The sequence below is a fragment of the Diabrotica virgifera genome, chromosome 8 (genome assembly GCF_917563875.1).
Source record: "Diabrotica virgifera virgifera chromosome 8, PGI_DIABVI_V3a".
Lineage (NCBI taxonomy): Eukaryota > Metazoa > Arthropoda > Insecta > Coleoptera > Chrysomelidae > Diabrotica > Diabrotica virgifera.
Genome location: NC_065450.1, coordinates 179,233,893 through 179,254,685, shown reverse-complemented (window position 1 = coordinate 179,254,685; position 20,793 = coordinate 179,233,893). Strand labels below are relative to the sequence as shown.

The 20,793-nt window shown below is 34.9% G+C and overlaps 1 protein-coding gene across 1 annotated transcript; it reads left to right on the top strand.

Moving 5' to 3' along the window:
* Nucleotides 1-4,063: 4,063 nt before the first annotated feature.
* LOC126890317 (uncharacterized) lies at nucleotides 4,064-18,419 on the top strand. Its single transcript, XM_050659178.1, has 3 exons — nucleotides 4,064-4,326; nucleotides 5,073-6,672; nucleotides 18,387-18,419. Exons 1-3 carry the CDS (start codon nucleotides 4,064-4,066, stop codon nucleotides 18,417-18,419), a joined length of 1,896 nt encoding a protein of 631 aa, XP_050515135.1.
* Nucleotides 18,420-20,793: the final 2,374 nt, after the last annotated feature.

Here is a 20,793-nt window from a genome sequence, read left to right as displayed (position 1 = left end):
AAAGACAAACAGTTAGAAGCGAATTACAGACAATTCATGGAAGATTATGAAAACCAAGGTCATATGGTAATAGCAGAAAACCAGGGAGATGGGTACTACCTACCTCATCATCCAGTGAGAAAAGAGGACAGTACTACAACGAAAATAAGAGCCGTGTTTGATGCATCAAGTAAAAGCTCATCGGCAGTAAGCCTGAATGATATTATGCACACAGGGCCGAAATTACAACAAGATTTGACAAATATACTATTACGATGGAGATCCAATAAGATAGCATACTCAGCGGATTTGGAAAAAATGTTTAGACAAATCGGAATGGCAGAAGAAGACCAAAATTATCAAAAAATTTTGTGGAGAAAGGACACAAAGGACCCAATACAAGAATATAACTTAACGACGGTGACATACGGCACGGCAGCAGCACCATTTTTAGCGTTGAGAACAATACAGCAATTACAAGAAGACGAAGGAGCGAGGTTCCCGTTGGCATCGAAAATTGTAAAAGAAAACATGTATGTAGACGATATACTAGGAGGAGCGGAGACAGTGCAGGAAGCAGAAATAGCCCAAAAGGAATTAATACAACTGTTCAGAAAAGGAGGTTTCATTCTCAGAAAATGGTTGAGCAACGAAGAAAAAATAATGGAGAACGTACCGGAGGAAATGAGGAACGTAGACTCCAAGGCATTCAAACAAGAAGAAGTACGGAAAACGTTAGGAATACACTGGTCCCCTAAAGAAGATATAATCACATTCAAAATAGGGATAACGACAGCAAAGAAAATAACGAAAAGACACGTACTGTCAGAAGTAGCAAAACTATACGACCCACTAGGGTAGATAGCACCTGTAGTAATTCAGGCGAAAATGTTCATACAGGAATTATGGGAGCAAAAAACCAGTTGGGATAAAGAATTAACTAGCAACCAACAAAGCAGGTGGAATACATACCAGGCGCAATTAGTAAATCTGGAGAAAATAACATTGCCCAGGTGGAACAACTTAAGCAAGACAAACAGAGTAGAACTACATGGATTTTCAGATGCATCTATGAAAGGATATGGAGCGGTAATCTACTCAAGGGTGTTAGGCCCAGAAATCAAAACGAATCTAATGATAGCAAAATCGAAAGTCGCACCATTGAAAGGAAAAACGACATTACCGAGGCTCGAGTTGTGTGCCGCGGTGCTATTAGCAAATTTAATGAAGAAAACCCTACAAGCATTGAATAGGGAAAACATTGAGGTATATGCATGGTCAGACTCAATGATAACCCTGGCTTGGATAAGGGGATCATCAAAAAGGTGGAAAATGTTCGTCGCCAACAGAGTAAAGGAAATAAGAGGCGTTATAGGACCGAAAAATTGGCATAAGGTAGATACGAAGGAAAACCCAGCGGACATCCTCTCACGTGGAAGTACCGCATCAGAATTATTAGAAGCAGAGCTATGGTGGAAGGGACCAACTTGGCTGACTAGTAACAAAACTTTAACGCAGGAATCAGAAGAAATACCAGAGACAAATGAGGAGGAAGTCAAAACGAAAATAACGGTGCACACGACAACGATAAAGGAGGACATATGCGAGAGATTCTCAAATTTAGAAAGAATGAGAAGAGTACTTGCATACTGTAGGAGATTTGCAGACAAATGCAGAAAAAAGAAGGACAGTGGACAAAGTCAGCTGACAGTCCAAGAATTAGAGGAAACGCTATTAAAGGTGATAAAGCACACACAGCACGCCTACTTCAAACAAGAAATAAAGAAGCTGGAGAAGAAACAGCAGTTAGACAAGAAAAATAAATTAGCGTCATTGGTACCATTCCTGGATAGACAAGGAATTCTAAGAGTCACCGGAAGACTGAGACACACGAATCTAAAGTACGGAGAAAAACATCCGATAATTTTGCCAAAGGATAGTGCATTAACAAAGTTACTTATAGCAGATAGTCACGCAAAAAATCTACATAGCGGATTACAACAAACACTACAGTATATAAAAAGGAAATACTGGATAATCAACGGCAGAAGAACCGTGAAAGATCATCTAGCAAAATGCTTAAGGTGCAGGAGGTATAAAAGCCAAGCAGCACAACAATTAATGGGAGATCTACCGAAAGACAGAGTGAACCCGAGTCATCCCTTTACTAACACAGGGATAGATTATGCCGGGCCAATAAAAATAAGTACCACGAGAGGCAGAGGACAGAGGAGCTATAAGGGCTACATCTCAGTATTTGTGTGTCTGTCAACGAAGGCAGTACACCTCGAAGTAGTAAGCGATATGTCTACGGATGCATTCATCGCGGCGTTCAAGAGATTTACGGCACGCAGAGGACAGTGTAACAACGTATACAGCGATAACGGAACCACATTCGTAGGAACAGCAAATTTGTTGAAAAAAGAAAATCAAAAAATAGATGACGAGATAAAACAAGGATTACTGGCACTAGGTACCCAATGGCATGTCATACCTGCATATGCACCACATTTCGGAGGACTATGGGAGAGCGCAGTGCGGATAATGAAATATCACTTGAAAAGAATCATCGGGGAAACAGTTCTAACATATGAAGAATTGAGTACGGTGCTGACACAAATAGAAGCATGTATGAACTCGAGACCATTATGTGGGTCAACAGAAGACCCTGAAGGGAAAATAGCCCTGACACCAGCTCACTTCCTTATAGGGAGAGAAATTATATCACCAAATCGGGAAGAAGAGCTTACGACTTATTTGAAGATGCCGACGAGGTGGAGATTATTGGAGAAAATAAAAAGAGACTTCTGGAAAATTTGGAAACAGGAATACCTGCACCAATTACAACAGAGAAATAGATGGCATAAGGCGCACTCTAACATAAAAGAAGAAGAAATAGTTATAATAAAAGAAGAAGATACACCTCCAGGCAGATGGCCATTAGCGAGGGTAACAGAAACACACCCTGGAGCGGAGGGACTAACCAGAGTCGTAACAGTGAGAAAGGCGAACGGGAAACTGACAAAAAGACCCATACATAAACTAATACGACTGGAAGAAGAGAAACAGGAAAAGCCGAAGAAGGCAGCAGCACTAAGATGGAAGAAAATACTAGTAGCTATAATGTTTTTAACGATGTTAAAACCCATAAAGGCAGAACCATATAAAATATATAATCCGGAACCAGGATTTTTCACAGAAGATCTTGGAGAGGTCGTTATAGACCGGGGAACATTTCGAATAAAGGTGTTACTAGAAAAGGGAAGAATTCGAACAGAGCACCAACTAATAGGAAATATGATACAAGGAGTACGAGAACTATGTCAGGATATAAAAATCGTGAATTGTAATGATATAATAGGGAAGTTAGAGGAAGGACAAAGAAAGGCGGAATCAGTAAGCGAGGGGTTGACAGTAGAAATAAAAGCAAGGGAAAGAAGAGGAATATTAGGAACAATATTAACCTCAGTATTTGGAGTCAATGACGAAGCCTACAGTAACATTGAAGCATTAGACAATAACCAAAAGGAGCTAATAAAGGGATCACAGCATCAAGCGAAGATAATGTTAGAAACAATAACATCAATCAATCACACAGAGAACAGGATAAACGAGCAAATGAACAAGTTTAACAAAGCACTAATCACAGGCCTACAAGAAATATCTAAAGGACTTAACGAAGTAGAAGACAAAGCACAGAGACTAGAAACCGAATATAGCACGTTGCGAATACAAACGATAGCGTTGCAAGTTATGGAATTCATAAACGAATATACTCAATTTTACGAGGGAATATTAAACCTTCACTATAACCACGGACACTTCATTGATATAGTGAAACCGGGTGAGATAACCAAATTGATAGAGAAAGCAGGGCAGATACTGCCACAAGGGGTCGAAATACGACGACAGCCCATTATAGAAACAGAAGTCAGTCATGACGACAGATATATAACAGTCATCGGCTATTTCATAGTGACAGGGAAAATTAAGTACAGCATGCTGAAAGTCACGGCCATACCACAGAGAATACAGGCCATACAGAGAACACAGGCCATACAAGAACACGGCCATACAGAGAAACATGGCGCCTCAGAAGAACGGTCGTGTTTACGACTCGGAAGTTAAGTGTTGTAAAAAGTGTTATAAAGTTGCACAAAGTGGTCTATTATGTGCGAATTGTGGAACGTTATCCCATAGTGGCTGCCTGAAGCAACTAAAATCGATCAAATATATCGATGATGAGACAGTTATATGCTGTGAGGAGAGTGTGAGGTTAAGTGATCCACCAAACAAAACCTTGGATAGTGAGGCTGACGATGAGGATCCGAGACAAACTGAAATAAGGTACTTAAAGAAAATTATTAATCAGAATGAAACAATAATATCAAATCAACTAATTACGATAAATTTATTGAAGGAACAACTAGATTTATTTAAATATATGCAAATAGCTGATCAGTCGCCATCTACAAAACAAAATACGAATTCAATCAACCATTCAAACAGAGACCCAAATTTTGAACGACCGAAACAGTCTAGCAGTAAAATATATCCAAAAAACGAAAACACTACACCCGCAAAAAATGTTGCTGTAAATGAAAGTCTTGTTGTTGATAAAGAAAGGAGTTCCCCAACAAAAACTCTATTTAAAAATAGTACCAATAAAAATAAACAAGTTGTTTCCTTAATCGAAAATAATAAACAATTATCAGCTGATATTTTAAGAATACAAACGGAGGCAAAATGTTCAGATATCATTAATTTAACAAACGATGAGAATTTGATAAATACTGAGAGTAAAAATTCGGTTCCAGTTCCAAATAATAATGGGCAAGAATGGAAAACTGTTAGGTATAAAAGAAGGAATGGACCTATTGTTATTGGCAATAATGAAAACTCTGAAATCAGTGGTGTCCCAAAATTTAGTCATCTTCATGTTACTAGGGTAAACCAGCATACAACGGCAGATAATCTTAAGAAGATGTTAGAAAAACACTTTCCAGAAGTGATATGTACGTCCTTAACGGCTAAGCATCCCAACATATATTCATCCTTTAAAGTCTCAATTTTTGAACAACATTTTGGTTTAGCGATGGACCCAAAACTATGGCCCGTAGGCTCTTATGTAAGCAGGTTTTTTATGAAGCGTCCAACACATACTCAAATAAAATGAAGGATGAAGAAACGACCGTTAACCCTCCATCAAATTTTCAAAATAACCTAATTCAACAAGGCACGGTAAGCATGTTTCATGTCAATTTACAGTGTATATCAAATAAAGTCGATATGATCAATGCTTTTCTTGCGGATAAAAAGTTCTATGACGTCATATGTTTTTCAGAGCACTGGCAAACTGAAGAAAATCTAAAATTAATTAACATCTCCGGCTTTTCACTAGCTAACTTTTTCTGTAGGGTTGAAAAGAAGCAAGGTGGCGTTGCAATTTATGTAAAAGAAAATCTTATGTATTCTTCTCTTAATCTAAATGAATATAACGTAGAGCAAACTTCAGAGTTTTGTGCAATTTATATACCTTCAATGAGAACCAATGTTTTAACTGTATACAGATCAGGTAATGGTGACTGTGACTTGTTCTTGGTGAATTTTGAGAATGTTATAGCATTCTTACTTAACAAAGCAGACAAACTGATTATACTTGGGGATTTTAATATAAATTTTAAAATTAAATCTGAATCTTCTTATGATATTCAAAATCTGTTAATGTCTTTTGGTCTAGAAATAACGATAAACGATTATACTAGAATCACATCTCAATCCAGTAGTTGCATCGATAACATTATGACTAACTTTTCTGAAAATATCTACAGGGTGGGCGTATTTGAACCTTGTTTCTCTGACCATCGAGCACAATTTATATCTATTGATTCTGATCTTAAAGTTGTTGACACTAATCAATCACTTCAACGGTCTATTACTTCTTCTGGTTTGCAGAAGCTTAAATATGCACTAGCTAGTACAAAGATGGACTTTTTCTATGACACCAATAACGATCCCGATGTCTTGATGTTCTTTTTAACTGAAACTTATAACAACTTAATATTAAAGTTTTTTCCATTAAAAAAAGTACGACAAACTGCTAAAATAACACCCGTGCAATGGTTTAATGACGAATTAAGGTCTTACAGATCTAATCTTTCTCTCATTAAACACATTGCAGATGTCACTAAGGATCCCGATATTTTCAAACTATATAAACAACAAAAATATGAATATAATCGGCAGTTACAAAATGCTAAAAAGTCGGCTTACTCTGGTTTTATTACTAACTCCAATAATAAACCTAGAGACTGCTGGAAAATATTAAACTTCGAAAGAGGCAATACAAGATCCAGTTCGGTACAACCAGATCTATCTCCAGACGAAATAAATCAATTTTTTATTACAATCGCAGAGAATATAATTACATCCCTTCCCACTATTAATAACGATATCCTCTTCAGTTACAGAAACTATCCTTCCCCGAGTAAGTCCTTTTGTTTCCGACCCGTTGTGGAAGATGAGATCTCTCAAATAATTAAATCTCTTAATAATTCCAATTGTAAGGACGTTCACGAAATAAATAGCAAAATTTTAAAAGAAACTTACCAAATAGTTTTAACACCTTTCACTCATCTTATTAACTTAATTTTATCAACTGGAGTATTTCCAGAAGCACTAAAGTACTCAAAGGTACTACCTATCTATAAAAAAGGTGATTCCTCGAAAGCTGACAATTACAGACCCATAAGCATTGTTTCTACATTCGGGAAAGTGATTGAAAAGGTGATCAAACAACAATTATATTCTTATTTTGAGTCTAAAAGTTATTTTAGCAACTCGCAATATGGATTCAGAAGTGCTCGTTCTACTACAAACGCGGTATATAATATTGTGAGCGAGGTGATTGAGGGGCTTGAACGTGGCAATCGCATAGCAATTTCTCTCTGCGATTTGTCGAAGGCTTTTGACTGCGTTTCACATGACATTTTGCTCCACAAATTAAACTATTATGGAATCAGAGGTATCCCTCTTAAGCTTATCTCTTCGTACCTATGTGGTAGACACCAGGCTGTAGTGTCTAAAGGTTATCTCTCCGATTTTCGACCCGTAAAACATGGAGTCCCACAAGGTTCGGTCTTGGGACCTCTTTTATTCATTATATATGTCAACGATTTGCCTCATTTCATATCTCCGTACAAATCAGTACAATTTGCGGATGATACGACATACATAATATCAGGTAATAAAAATGAGGATTTAAAAATGGCTTACGAGGAAGTCTCTGATAAATCTAGCACATGGTTTGCTGCGAACAAACTAAAACTCAATACTGAAAAAACGCAGGACTTGATTATATCTGCAAGTGGTTTACATGGCGATCCAGATGACAAAGACACTGCTAAACTATTAGGAATAACCATAGACAATCGATTGAACTGGTCGGCTCATATTTCACAAGTAAAGGCGAAGCTGTCTAGTTCATTGTTTCTTATTCGTCAACTAGCAAGGGTTGTCAGCTTTGAGACATTGAAGGTGACATATTTTTCTTTATTTCACTCACACCTAAGCTATGGATTAATCTTATGGGGCAATTCAACAAATGCTCTTCAAATTTTCAGGATGCAAAAGAAAGCTATCCGGATTTTAGCAGGGGTTAGTTATCTGGAACATTGCCGACCTCTCTTCATCAAATTAAAAATTATGCCGCTACCTACTCTGTTGATATATCAAGTTCTGACTGAAATTCACAGAAAAAGGTCCCATTTAACAAAGCAGTCTGATGTTCACGTTCACAATACGCGATACTCTCACTATTTACGAACAAATCGCTCTAGATTGCGTCTTTCAGATAAAAATTGTCTTAATTATAACTACTACAATATTTTACCAAAAGATATTAAACAGCTAAGCTGTAACAGTTTCAAAAAAGTAACAAAAAGGTATCTGTTGAAACATTGCTTTTATTGCTCGGAAGAATATATGACTCATTGCAGAACATCTACTGAAATGCTTACCGTGACACAAAATATTTTTTGTTAATCTATATTCTTGTTTGTGATACATATTTATAAGTTGTGTTTTATATTTCTGTTTTATATACCTTGTGATTTTATATACCTTGTAATTTTTATATTCCTTATTTTGACTTTGTAATTTTGACTTGCTACAAACAATTTTTTTTTGTAAAGTAGTTAAATAAATCTATCTATCTATCTACCACTTAACGTTGAGGGGTCGGTGTTGCGCACATTTATCGCCCCAAGGAATCTACTGGTCGTAGATTATAACACACTGCACTACTTCGAATTGACCGCAGAAGATAGGGAAAGATGTTTACTGTTGACAAAGACGCAGATAGCGTGCTCACCAACGGCTATAAGGAACATGGATAACCAACCAAACTGCATACTTGAAGAAATTTATGAGCGATCTAAGAATAGCACATGTCCAGTGGTAGCCAGGACAATACAGACAGCTCAATGGAGTAAGATGGGTACCCCCAACCTCTGGCTCGTTATCACGCCAGTCACGATACACATATCCATTATTTGCGATGGAAATCGGAGCGAAAGATTACTGGAACGAGTCACATTCCTGAAACTTTCACCCAAATGTATCGCCCAAACGAAAAATATTACATTACTCCCCACTAGCAGTGGGATGGAGAGAGCGGTAACAAGCTACCTGAAGGCGCCAATCACTCCCGTGGCCCAATTGGTGGCGAGGACACCCCGCAGGTTTAACATGCCTCTAAACACCTACCTGGACATACCAGGAGGAGAGCTACGTCACGCGTTACTTGAGGAGGAAAGTCTAGAACAAGAAATGACGCATACGCAGTGGCAATCGATTCCAGAATCTAATTGGCATTATTTTGTAGCCACCGGGACCATCACTATAATGGTAATTATTGGGATACTCACGTTATGGAAATACCGTCCTGTTGTACGACTATGTCGTTCAGGGAATCCACATACTCAGACTAACGAACAGGAAGTACCTGTATTAAGTAGTAATCGGCATAACAATGTACCGTCGACTTCAAAGGCCGACATCCCACTCTCCACATTTTCATCCAATTGCCCTAATTTTAATCTAGAGATAGAGTCGGACATTGATAGCTAGAGTACGGTTGGAAGATTGTTGATTATTCTTAAACTATTTATTTATTAACATGTTTGAATTTGACTATTTTATGTAATACTTATATGTAAACTTTGAGTATTGACACTTGGGCCAGTTTTTGCCCGATTCCGCAGTATGTCCAATATCAAATATTCAGTATTCATATCCGAAATTGGACAGTATCATTTTATCACCCAGTAGATCGAATGCATTTATTTGTTATTAAACACACACACGTAATTAATTAAATTACATACACATTTGGTCAATTATCAATAATATAATTTGGACATCAGCCAAAAGTTGCTGACATAAGATAAACAATTTACCTTAATTAGATACACAAAATCACGCGGGGCCCGTGTTTACATTGACCCAATTTAAACTTATATAAAACTAAGATCTCTTGTCTAGAAATTCAATTAATTCAATAACGCGAGTGATTGTCTTCAACGATCATCATTTAAGTCTCTACTCAAAGTACCCCGGGTCAACATGATACATAATGGAAAATGTGGTGAGCAACTTGGACAGTCCATAGCGGCCAGCTTTTGAACTGAGTAGAGAGCTGTAGAAGAGTTTGCTATGGAACTCTAAGGACCTCATTGCCTTCCTTATGTATGAACAGAAAACAAAAAAAAAAAAGTTGTGACTGGCTAAATGACACCCAAGTCAATGCCATAAAAAAAACAAAAAAAAAAACATCCATAGTGTAAGTCTCATCAATAAACTCTGCTACTATTATTTGGTGTTTCCATCACAACTTAAAGACCAACTCCACTGAGCCAACGAAGGGAATTGTTCAACTGGTGTCGATCAAATAACTTAATTTTAAATGTAGACAAAACAAAAAAATATATAAAAAATTAATAGAAAAAAAATATAATAATTAAAAAAATATAATAATTAAAAAAATATAATAAAAGAAATATGTAAATAAAAATTAATGACGAACTTGAACAGTTCATAGTAAAAAGATTTCGAATTAAGTAGAGGGCTAAAGAAGAATGTTGCAGTTTTTGCTGAGGAACTCTGAGAACATCATTTAGAAAAAAAAAATACAAAAAAAATATATTATAAAAAATTATTAAAAAAAATAAAAAACTAATTATTTATTATTTTAACTATTTAGAATGGGAAATAAGCCACAATATTATTAAAAAATGATTTTTATTAACGTTTCGACGCCCAAATCGGGTGCCGTTGTCAAAATACAAAATACTACAAAATAGTATTTTGTATTTTGACAACGGCACCCGATTTGGGCGTCGAAACGTTAATAAAAATCATTTTTTAATAATATTGTGGCTTATTTCCCATTCTAAATAGTTAAAATTGTAAAAATGCCACAAGAAAATAGCTTCAGAACAACATTAATTATTTATTAGTAGAATTGTTTATTGGAGATTATTGTTAGTATAAGTTTTAGGATAAGAAACGAAAAAATGACTAGTTAATAAAATAAAAAATAGTAAAATTGGCGAATGGATTTAGGGTCCGCAGTCATATAAACCCAAAAAAAAACAACTTAAATTCTGTAAACCAAATAATACTACACCTAAGTAAATCTTAAAAATGTACTACTGGATTCTTCAAATCATACAAAATTATTTGTAGGTATCCACCTCGACCCCTGACCATTAAAATGGTCAGTTCACATAGACATGCTCAGTCATTCTAGTCATACTATGCATTATCTCATATTAAAAATATTATGTCAATTTATAGGCTATTGATTATGTATTTTAGAAAGGAACTAAAACGTTAACGGGGTTTTATTGTTTAGTATAGGCAATGGACCTCTAAATATGAAAAAACCACGGAGTGCTACCATTTAAAGGGGTTCGTTTTTGAGAAAGGGGTGAATTAGTCCCTAGGCACAGAGCGAATTAGGGTAAGTTGTATGCACTTTTGACCCAAAGACGCCTACAGGAAAATTGTTCCAGGTTAAATTTACTATCGAAATATCACATTTAAAGTCAAAAATATTTTTTTTGCAAAAATATATTCAAAAGAAAAGCAAGTAAACAACACGAAAAATAGCAATTTTGTTTTTTGTCCCATAACTGTTTCCCATGGGGATATAGGTATAGGCATTGTTTCACAGAAAAAAAACTTCCATAATTCCTCTTTAAAATGGTGTTTTCTAGAGTTCTTTGTAATTTACAGTAATGATTTTTCAAAATTCGTTACTCACAGCGATTTTGGCCCATTTTGTTTGTTTCTTCGCAAACATTGTTCTGTAATTTTTTTCTGCGCAGCTTTAGGTATATGCAATGGTACATTTAGTAGGAAGAAAGGTCAATTACCTTTAAAATGATCTATTGTAGAAGGCTGTGTGACTATTTTTAAGCAAGATATGGTTTTTGATAATTTTACACTTTTAATGATTTTTGATATATTTGTCGATTATTTTTAAATTTCTCATTATAACTTTACATTAAGCAATAAAAAAGAAAGCCTATTTTCTTGACTTTAAAACAGTGTATTGTAAAAAATTTTAAGACTATTTTTCAACAAGATATGCTTTCTCAAAATGTGACATATGCACCCATGCCACAGGTCCCACTAAGTTGGAACCATATGGAAAACTTTTTTATTATTAACTTTATGAAAAAAATATATTCTTTATAAAATGCTCTGCATAATCTAAAACCTGAGATGCAATCATCATATATAAAATTTTATCAATAGTGTACGGGGTATGTTAAAAAATATGAATTGCGCTTAATAGTAAAGTATATTTATATTTCGCAATATCGAAAATTAAAAGTTATTTGGAATTAAAAATTATGTTATAATATGCAATTATATTCTTATATTAAAAAAAAAATAAAAAATTTAAAAGTTTTTCTCAAATTACGGGTACCCTTGTATCTCCTACAGATATCTTGTTTAAAAATAGTCCTAGAATTTTTTGCAATACGCCATTTTATAGTAAAGAAAATAAGATTTTTTTATTGCACAATGTATATACCTAAATGTACAAAAAAAGTCATGATAAGAAATTTAAACAATAATAAATATAAAATTCTGATAAAAAATATCAAAAATCATTAAAAGTATAAAATCTTAAAAAAGCATAACTTGCTTAAAAGAGTCACACAACCATATACAATATACCATTTTAAAGATAATTGACTTATATTTCTACTAAATGTATCATTACATATACCTAGAAATGCGTAGAAAAAAGTTACAGAGCATTGTGTGCAAAATAATGGGGAAAATGGCCCAAGGAAGGACTGGAGTTATTTTTCGCTGAAGCAATACCTATACCTATATCCCTGAGGAAAAAAGTTATGGGGCAAAAAACAAAATTGCTTTCTTTGGTATTTTTTTTTCTTGCTTTTCTTTTGAATATATTTTTGTAAAAAAAATATTTTTGACTTTAAAATTTGATATTTCGATAGTAAATTTAACCTGGAACAATTTTCCTGTAGACGTGTTTGTGCAAAAAGCGCATAGAACTCACCCTAATTCACCCTGGGCCTAGGGAATAATTCGGGCCTTTTTCGGGTAGCACTCCGCGGTTTTTTCAAATATGGAGGTCCATTGACCATATGAGACAATAAAATCGCATTAACGTTGTAGTTGCTTTTAGCTCTCTTATTTTGAACATAATCAATAGTCTACTATGCGCTGTTAAATGTATAGGTACCTATAGCCTTGTGTATAGTAGACTTTGCTACAACATAGTTTTTGGGGAATTCAGTCAACAGTGACAAAATCCACAGAGAACGACAGTTCTCACCAGTGGCGCACAACACCCCTACAAGCGACACTATATATACACGAAATTTTCGATTTTCTAAACCTGACTGAATTGAAAATTGGCCAAATCCCATCTTAAAGTTTAGGAAAAGACTCGTCCATCCATATGTTACCTCTCCATTTTGGTCCAAGGGTGTGGATTTTACGGCCCTTCCCATTTAAAGCCTGTTTTTCGTTCTCGTCCCCAAAACTCCCAAAAATTTCAAAAATTTAAGCCCGACCTTTGCGGCTTCTGATAGCACAGATCATTACCTTTCGAACGGATGTTTAATTTTGAAAATAGGTTATACCATTCAAAAGTTATCGAGCTCAGAAATATGACTCAATTTTTATTTAAAAAATGGAAAATGTTTGTGGATATGTATGTATGTATGTATGTATGTATGTATGTGTGTGGAAAAGTTACACCGATCTGAATATTTTTTTCTGTGTTTCAAGAAGGTGTGAGGGCCGATTCAGAACCGGTCTAATTTTTGACTTCTGACTACCCGTAAGCCAGCTAGAGGACTAGGTAGATACAAAATAGCATATTTTTTGGGCGTATATATCTTAGGTTCAAGGAAAGACAGGAAAACCGCAAATACAACAAATCAATAGGGTTGAGTTAAGCTTTCAAGTGGCGCCTAAGCGATCAAGCTGAGACATACACACTGCTCGCCATAGCCAAAAAACTGAAAAATTAAACTTTGAAAATTTTGGTTTTTCGACAATTACTCAAAATTTCAACCTACGAATTGCACCAATAACTGAGCGTTTGTAGAAGGACTCAGGACGCGTCTAACGGTGTATACCTCATATCTGGGAAAATTCGAATTTTTAAGTTATAGGCTTCATAAGTATAATCAAATCTATTTCTTACGGGAAAAACGGTTTTTCAAGCTCAATAATTCCTGTAATACGTTCAGTTATCATACTCGATCTTGGATGCTGGTCAGATACTACTTGTCAATATGTTTCAAATTCATGTTTAGTGATCAACATCAGGTAAACCGTTCAGAAGTTATAGAGCTCCAAAAGTATAATTAGTCCAGGAACTGAAATTTTTCACTTCGCAATTTTTACAGAATGGATAGATTTGCTTGAAAATTTGACAATAAGTAGTGGATAGTCCAAGGATCAAAATCTATATGATGCCGAAAGACGCTTTTACCATGGGGTTGTTGCCACCTCATCTCGAGGGTGGAAATTTTTTATTATATTTTGACCGCAAATGCTGGTAAAAATATTAATTATAAGCAAAAAATGTTCATTATACATTTTTTTTGATAAAATTAATAGTTTTCGATTTATTGGTTATCGAAGCTGTTAGTTTTATATCGAAAAAATTACCAGAGAACGGCAGTTCTCGCCAGTGGCGCAGAAATACGCCCGCCTACACGCAACACTATTATATACACGAAATTTTCAATTTTCTAAATCTGACTGAATTGAAAATTGTGCCAACTCCCATCTTCAAGTTCAGAAAAAGACTCACCCATTCATATGTCAACCATCCATTTTGGTCCAAGGGTGTCGATTTTACGGCCCTTCCTATTTAGGTCTGTTTTTCGTTCTGGCCCCCAAAACTCCCAAAAACTTCAAAAATTTAAGTCCGACCTTTGCGGCTTCTAACAGTACTGATCATTACCTTTCCAACGCATGTCTAATTTTGAAAATCGGTTATACTACTCAAAAGTTATAGAGCTTAGAAATGTGACTTAATTTTTATTTAAAAAAGGGAAAATATTTGTGGATATATATGTATGTGTGTTTGAAAGTTAAACCGATTTGATATTTTTCCTCTATGTTTGAAGAGGGGGTCAGGGCCGATTTAGAACCGGTGTAGTTTGTGACTTTTGACCACCCATAAGCCAGCTATAGGACTTGGTAGGTACAAAACGGCATATGTTTTGGGGGTATATATATTCGGATCAAGAAGAGCCAGGAGAACCGCAAATACATCAAATTAATAGTGTTGACTTAAGCTTTCAAATGGTGTATAAGCCGTCAGAATCAGACATACACACGGCTCAGTATAGCCGAAAAACTGAAAAACTAAACTTTGAAAATTTTGGTTTTTCGACAATTACTCAACATTTCAACCTACAAATTGCGTCAATAACTTAGCGTTTATAGAAGTACACCAGACGAATTTAACGGTGTATACCTCATATCCCGGAAAATTTGAATTTTTTAGGTTATAGGCTTCATAAGTATGATAAAATCTATTTCCTGTGGGAAAAACGGTTTCTCAAGCTCAATAATTCCTGTAGTAGCTTCAATTTTCATACTTGACCTTAGATCCATCAGATACTACTGGTCAATACGTCTCAAACTCATGTTTACTGATCAAAATTGGTTAAGCCGTTTAGAAGTTTTTAAGCTACAAAAGTATAATCCAATTTACGATTATTCCCGAAATGGTTTATGTAGTTGTAGTGGTTACGACGCTAAATTTGATCTGGCAACGGGCAATCCGACTTCATTTACCGGCCATCTCAATTTTTTTTCAATCTATTTCGAATAAAAAAAAAATCTAGTGTACATTCGATGGACACTAGATCATTTGGGAGATAATGCAACAAAGGTGACCATTTATAAAGCTTGACGTGGAATAGAGGAACATTGCATTCAACTTCATACATTTAATTGAATATGAATAATATGAATATTACGTGGCGCGAAAATGGATTTTCATTTGATGCAAAACAAAATTCTAGTTTTATTTTAAAAGATTATTCCATAATATTTGCTAAATTTGAAGTAAACGCGCCACAAAAGAGTTTCAAAATTCAAACTGTATCAAAGTTACTCTTTTGTGGCGCGTTTACTTCAAATTTAGCAAATATTATGGAAATATCTTTTAAAATAAAACTAGAATTTTGTTTTGCATCAAATGAAAATCCATTTTCGCGCCACGTAATATTCATATCAGATCTTTTGTAGCTGGAATATTTTATGCGTCACTCATTTTTACGGCGTTTAGCGGTTTTTTATTCTTGTATTTATAATACAAAAAGAAATAATACTCTAACTTTACTTTTTTTTAAGAAGATGAGCCCAAATCTAAGTAAATTTTTTTGATAAACTAGCAAGCCCCTTACCTTTACAAAACATATATTATGTAGTTCGATTTACAAAAATAATTGCATAAACAATCCTAACAAAATGTTTTAATAGGTGTTCCCAAAATGGGAACGTTGGCACTTAAAAGGTTTACAAGCAGTGATCATGATGCAGCAGGAAATTAGTAAAAGCGAAATTAACGATATCAAAATATCAAAAGACAGACCAAAAGAAAACCAACCACATTTTATATGGAGACCACATAACACAGGTTTATGCTCCCACTGCTGACGCAGATCAGAAAATTGAAGAATTCTCCCAATAATATTGAAAGCTATTCCAATCCGACAAGCAGGTTTTAGACTAAATAAAGGTTGCACCGACCAGGTGTTATGTGTGTACTTACATAGACGCCGGTTTTCAAAGAAAGCTAAACAATTATTCTGCTGTCATAGATCTGTCAGCATCTTTCGACATAGTCTGGTGAGAAGAAAGGATTTATAAATTCTTACATACTATTGCTTGCAATTTTCCCGCCAATTAATAAAAAATATGTCACCGACAGAGCAGGCATTTCAAGAAGATATGGGATCAGAAATAAGCACCCCCAGAAAACTCAAAAATGGTCAGCCACAGGGTTCGGCACTCGCACCACTGCATTTTAGTTTTTACATCGCAGACATGCCGACAACATCAACAAAATTTGGCCATGCCGGTGACTGAGCTGTATTAATACAAACAAAATCGCTAGTTGAAGCTGAAGAGATTATCATGGAAGATGTGGAAGTTATGGGAAATTACTTTCAAAAATGGAGACCTATGGAGAACGCGTTTAATACCGAAGTAACCTGCTTTCAACTAAACAACAATTTGGCGTCAAGAACACTCAACGTTTACTTTGAAAATACACGACTGAACCACAATAAATATCAAATCTAAAATACCTAAGCGTGACATTGGACACAACGTTAAGCTTCAGAGAACATTTTTAAACTGATTAACACATTTACGTTTTTAAATAATTATTTTTTGTTTATTAAGAAAGGGGCTATTTCGTTTGTGTTTCCATCAGGACTTTCCCATGCCCGTCTTTTGTGTTTTTTTATTATTAAAAAATGTTATTTTATTTGAGAGAGTTTGCTGTCCAAAAGAAGAGTTAACTGATATTTTATATCTCACGGTAGGTTTTCACCTACAATTTTTGCCTCCCAAATTTTTCAATATTACTTCAGGGGGTTGTTCCTTAGTGCTAGTGTTGCCCAAAATCGGTCTTGGTCTTGCAGTCTTGGTCTTGTTCTTGTTTTTTTCGCAAGAGCAAGACCAAGACCAAGACCGCTTTATTTTAGCAAGATCAAGACCAAGACTGACCGTGCAAGACTTGACAAGAAAAAGACTAAGCCTGCGAGACTCTTGCGTCTTGCAGTTAGAACTGAGTGTCGTTTTAGGGAATATAGTAGTTCGGGTATACGCTTAGAGACTATGAGACGCAAAAAAATGGAACAACAACAATTTGGAAAATTTGACTTACGCGCATTATGAACAATACAATAAACATTCATAGCGAATCAAAATATGCATTAAAAGAACACTTGACATATTTATTTGACACGTACTCAGAGGTCATTATAACTTAGTACAATATAAAAATAAAATATTTTTTAATATATTCTTTCCTAAATAGCAGACGACGCCTTCGCTCTGAAATTAATTGTAATTGTCTAGATTTTGAGAATAGCTGTCCATTCATAAAATACTCTTGTGTTGTGACGCCAACAGTAATATCCTATTGAAACTTTTTAATGATATGTCACAAAATCTGATATAATACGATACCCATTTAATTCTTTTTCCTTATCAGTTAGTAGGATGCTAAGACGACACCGTAAAAGACTAAAGACTATCGTAGGTATATAAACTTTTTGCAGAGTGTGCAATTATATCAATGGGTCAAACAAAATTCCATTCTAAGACAGAGAATATTCTTTAATACAGTCAAGTTTATGCCATTTATTTGGTTTTTTTTTGTATTTTAATCATGTTTTAGCACATGTAAAGTTATTAAATGCAAATGTTTATTAAGAAACAGACTGACTCCCGTCGTGGGACATCGTAGATAGCTGAAAGCTCAGTTTTATAGAGACTGCTTAAGAAATAAAAAAGAACCATAAAATATCATTCATTACAATACTAAAATACAGGGTGTTTATATTTAAGAAAACTCAGAAAATATTCATTTCGAGTTTCGACCAACCCCGTATACCAAATTCAACATTTAGCTATACTAATGATTTTTAACAATAGTAGACTATATTAAAAATCATTTGAACATAAATAAAGTTTTTAATGTCAAATAACCATTTCTACAGGGTGTGAAAGTTGCTACGAAATTAATCGAAATTAAGAAAATATAATTATCTTTTAAACTACCCTATATAATATTACAAATCCTTATATTTTAGAAAAACGGCATGGAAGAGAATTCAGAAATGTAAAAATATGCAGAGTGTCTCATTTAAAAAATCAAAGTTATAAGCAACTTCCGGTATAACAGGAAGTAGGAAATAAATAAAATATTTTTATTTTCATTAAATAGATCACTCTTCAAAACTCTCCATTCTAATTTTCATGATTCTGTTGTCTTTAGTTCTCGGGATATTTTTAATAGGAAAGTTTATCCGCCTCACCCTGTTTGTTAAGTCAAGCTGAAAATGTATGTATACTGTTACGTTTTTCTAAGATCTAGGGTAACGTTTAATAAATAGTAATATGCTAGTGGGCAACTGCGAGACTTGCAAGACTCTTGCTGCAAGACCAAGACCAAGACCGAGAGTGCAATACCAAGATCAAGACCCAGACCAGGTGTATTGGTGCAAGACCAAGACCAAGACTCTCTAAGTCTCGTCTTGGTCTTGCATTTGGGTAACACTACTTAGTGCCTATTTTTGCGTTGAGATCGCCAGCAACTATTAAAAAGTGGTGGCCTGATAAGAGTGTGATAAGACTCTGTCCTTTTTTTCTAATTTCATTCATTCATTCAAATTCATTCAATTTCAGTGGTCAGGCTTTTGGCATTTAAATAATGTGCTTGCGTTGAACGTTGGTGAGTATTCATATTTATTCCCACGAGTAGCTAAGCATTGTTGGTCGATTCTTGTAGAGCCCCGCGTACATGAACAAGGGTGATAAACATATTCAATGGGATCTTACTCAGTGTTCGAAGAGCATCGTTAGTGGCCGCGTGACGTGCGACTATTGAGCTTTTAGCGCGATAGCTTCCACCTTAACTTACGGATTTTTTGCATTTGGTTTTTTCCATATTCTTGTTGGGTTCGATGGGATAGAAAAAAAGTGTAGAAGGGAAGTTTGAGGGTGGTGACATGTTTCGCTGGGGAGAAAGGTATTAAGGGGCAAAACTATGAGTTCACGAGGGCAGTTTTGCTATTCCTGAAGTAGATCTGTCCTATGTGGGAATCGCAAAGAAGTACCTACCTGCTACCCTTTAATTCTTAATGATCATAATAAATGTTTAATAAAAATCCTATTAATTGGTAGAAATATTCAATATTAACAGTAATTTCACAAACTCAATCTCTTAAGTTTTTTTTCTCTGATTTGAAAGTTTAGTTTGAACCGCCTCGAGCATTTTAGCATGTACCTTTCCACAAGAACAATGTTATTCCGGAAACCCCTAGATAACATAGTTATATTTTATTATGCAGTCAATAAAAATGGTCCGAGCACTCCATCCGATCTTATCACTAATTGAATGATAAGGTAAGTGTACGAAGCGGGGAGGGAGCGACTACTAAAACTCACATCAATGGTTTTAAAGCGACTGCCTTAGCGAAGTGTTAGTTCATTGTGTGTTGACACTAACTGTACCATTTTTTCATTGATGGTTGTACTTCAATTATTCCTTTAGATGATTTCCAACTGTAGCAATGTCTAATCTTGCTGATTCCCAATCTCCGATAGGTGTGATAGAATAAGAAGAAAAATAACTAGTTTTGATGGGAAATAAGCCACAATTTTACTAAAAAAATGATTTCATTAACGTTTCGACGCCCAAATAATAATAAATTCGGCGTCACAACGTTAATAAAATAATTTTTTTAGTAAAATTCTTCCTCATTTCCCATCAAAACTAGTTAATTGCAAAAATGCCACAAGAAAATAGCTTCAGAACAACATAAATAAGTAAAATAATTCTTGATTTGCTAATTATCATTATGTTGTCTTCTACATCGTATTTCTTAATTTTAGGGTTTTAAGGATTTTCCTTGATTTCACACGATATTTTATCGAAGAATATTTGGACTTCTTCGTCTGGATGTCCTGTAGTAGGGGCTACACCAGAATGATCTTTAGAATATATATCTTGCGTTTTTTTGTTTTTTTTTGTTTTTTGGCTTTAGGTTCAAGACCTATTTAGCCAGACAATTGGTTAAGGAGTAAAAAAATAACATTTTATAATAATATATTTTATATACAGTAAAATAATATACAGTTTATACCGGTCAGTTTCCACTACGCACATACACTCGATTTGCTAACCTTCCCATTGGAAACACTATTGAAGATTGTAGAGCAAGTAATAACATGAATACACGCTTCACGCTAAGGTGCCCATCATAGCGACTTTTTTTAAACAGACAATACAGGCAACGGTTAAAGGTAAATAACATAAAAGGAAAAACAGTAGGAAAATATAACTACGGCCCTAACATTTCACATTCACCCAACACTGTTTGAAGAGGAAGTTTAAATTTTCCGTTTGGTCCGTTTGCAAAATTCCCATAAAGTTGATCTAATGGTTGGGTTACGACTGCTTAAATATAGGAGAGAAGCAACGTTCAATGGTAATAT

Excerpts from the sequence above, each read along its gene's own strand:
- LOC126890317 (XM_050659178.1), top strand. The coding sequence starts at position 4,064 with ATGGCGCCTCAGAAGAACGGTCGTGTTTACGACTCGGAAGTTAAGTGT. Across the intron at positions 4,327-5,072 it reads CCGAGACAAACTGAAATAAG|CGATGGACCCAAAACTATGG; the intron begins GTACTTAAAGAA and ends ATTTTGGTTTAG. Across the intron at positions 6,673-18,386 it reads AAGCACTAAAGTACTCAAAG|AAAAACGGCATGGAAGAGAA; the intron begins GTACTACCTATC and ends CTTATATTTTAG.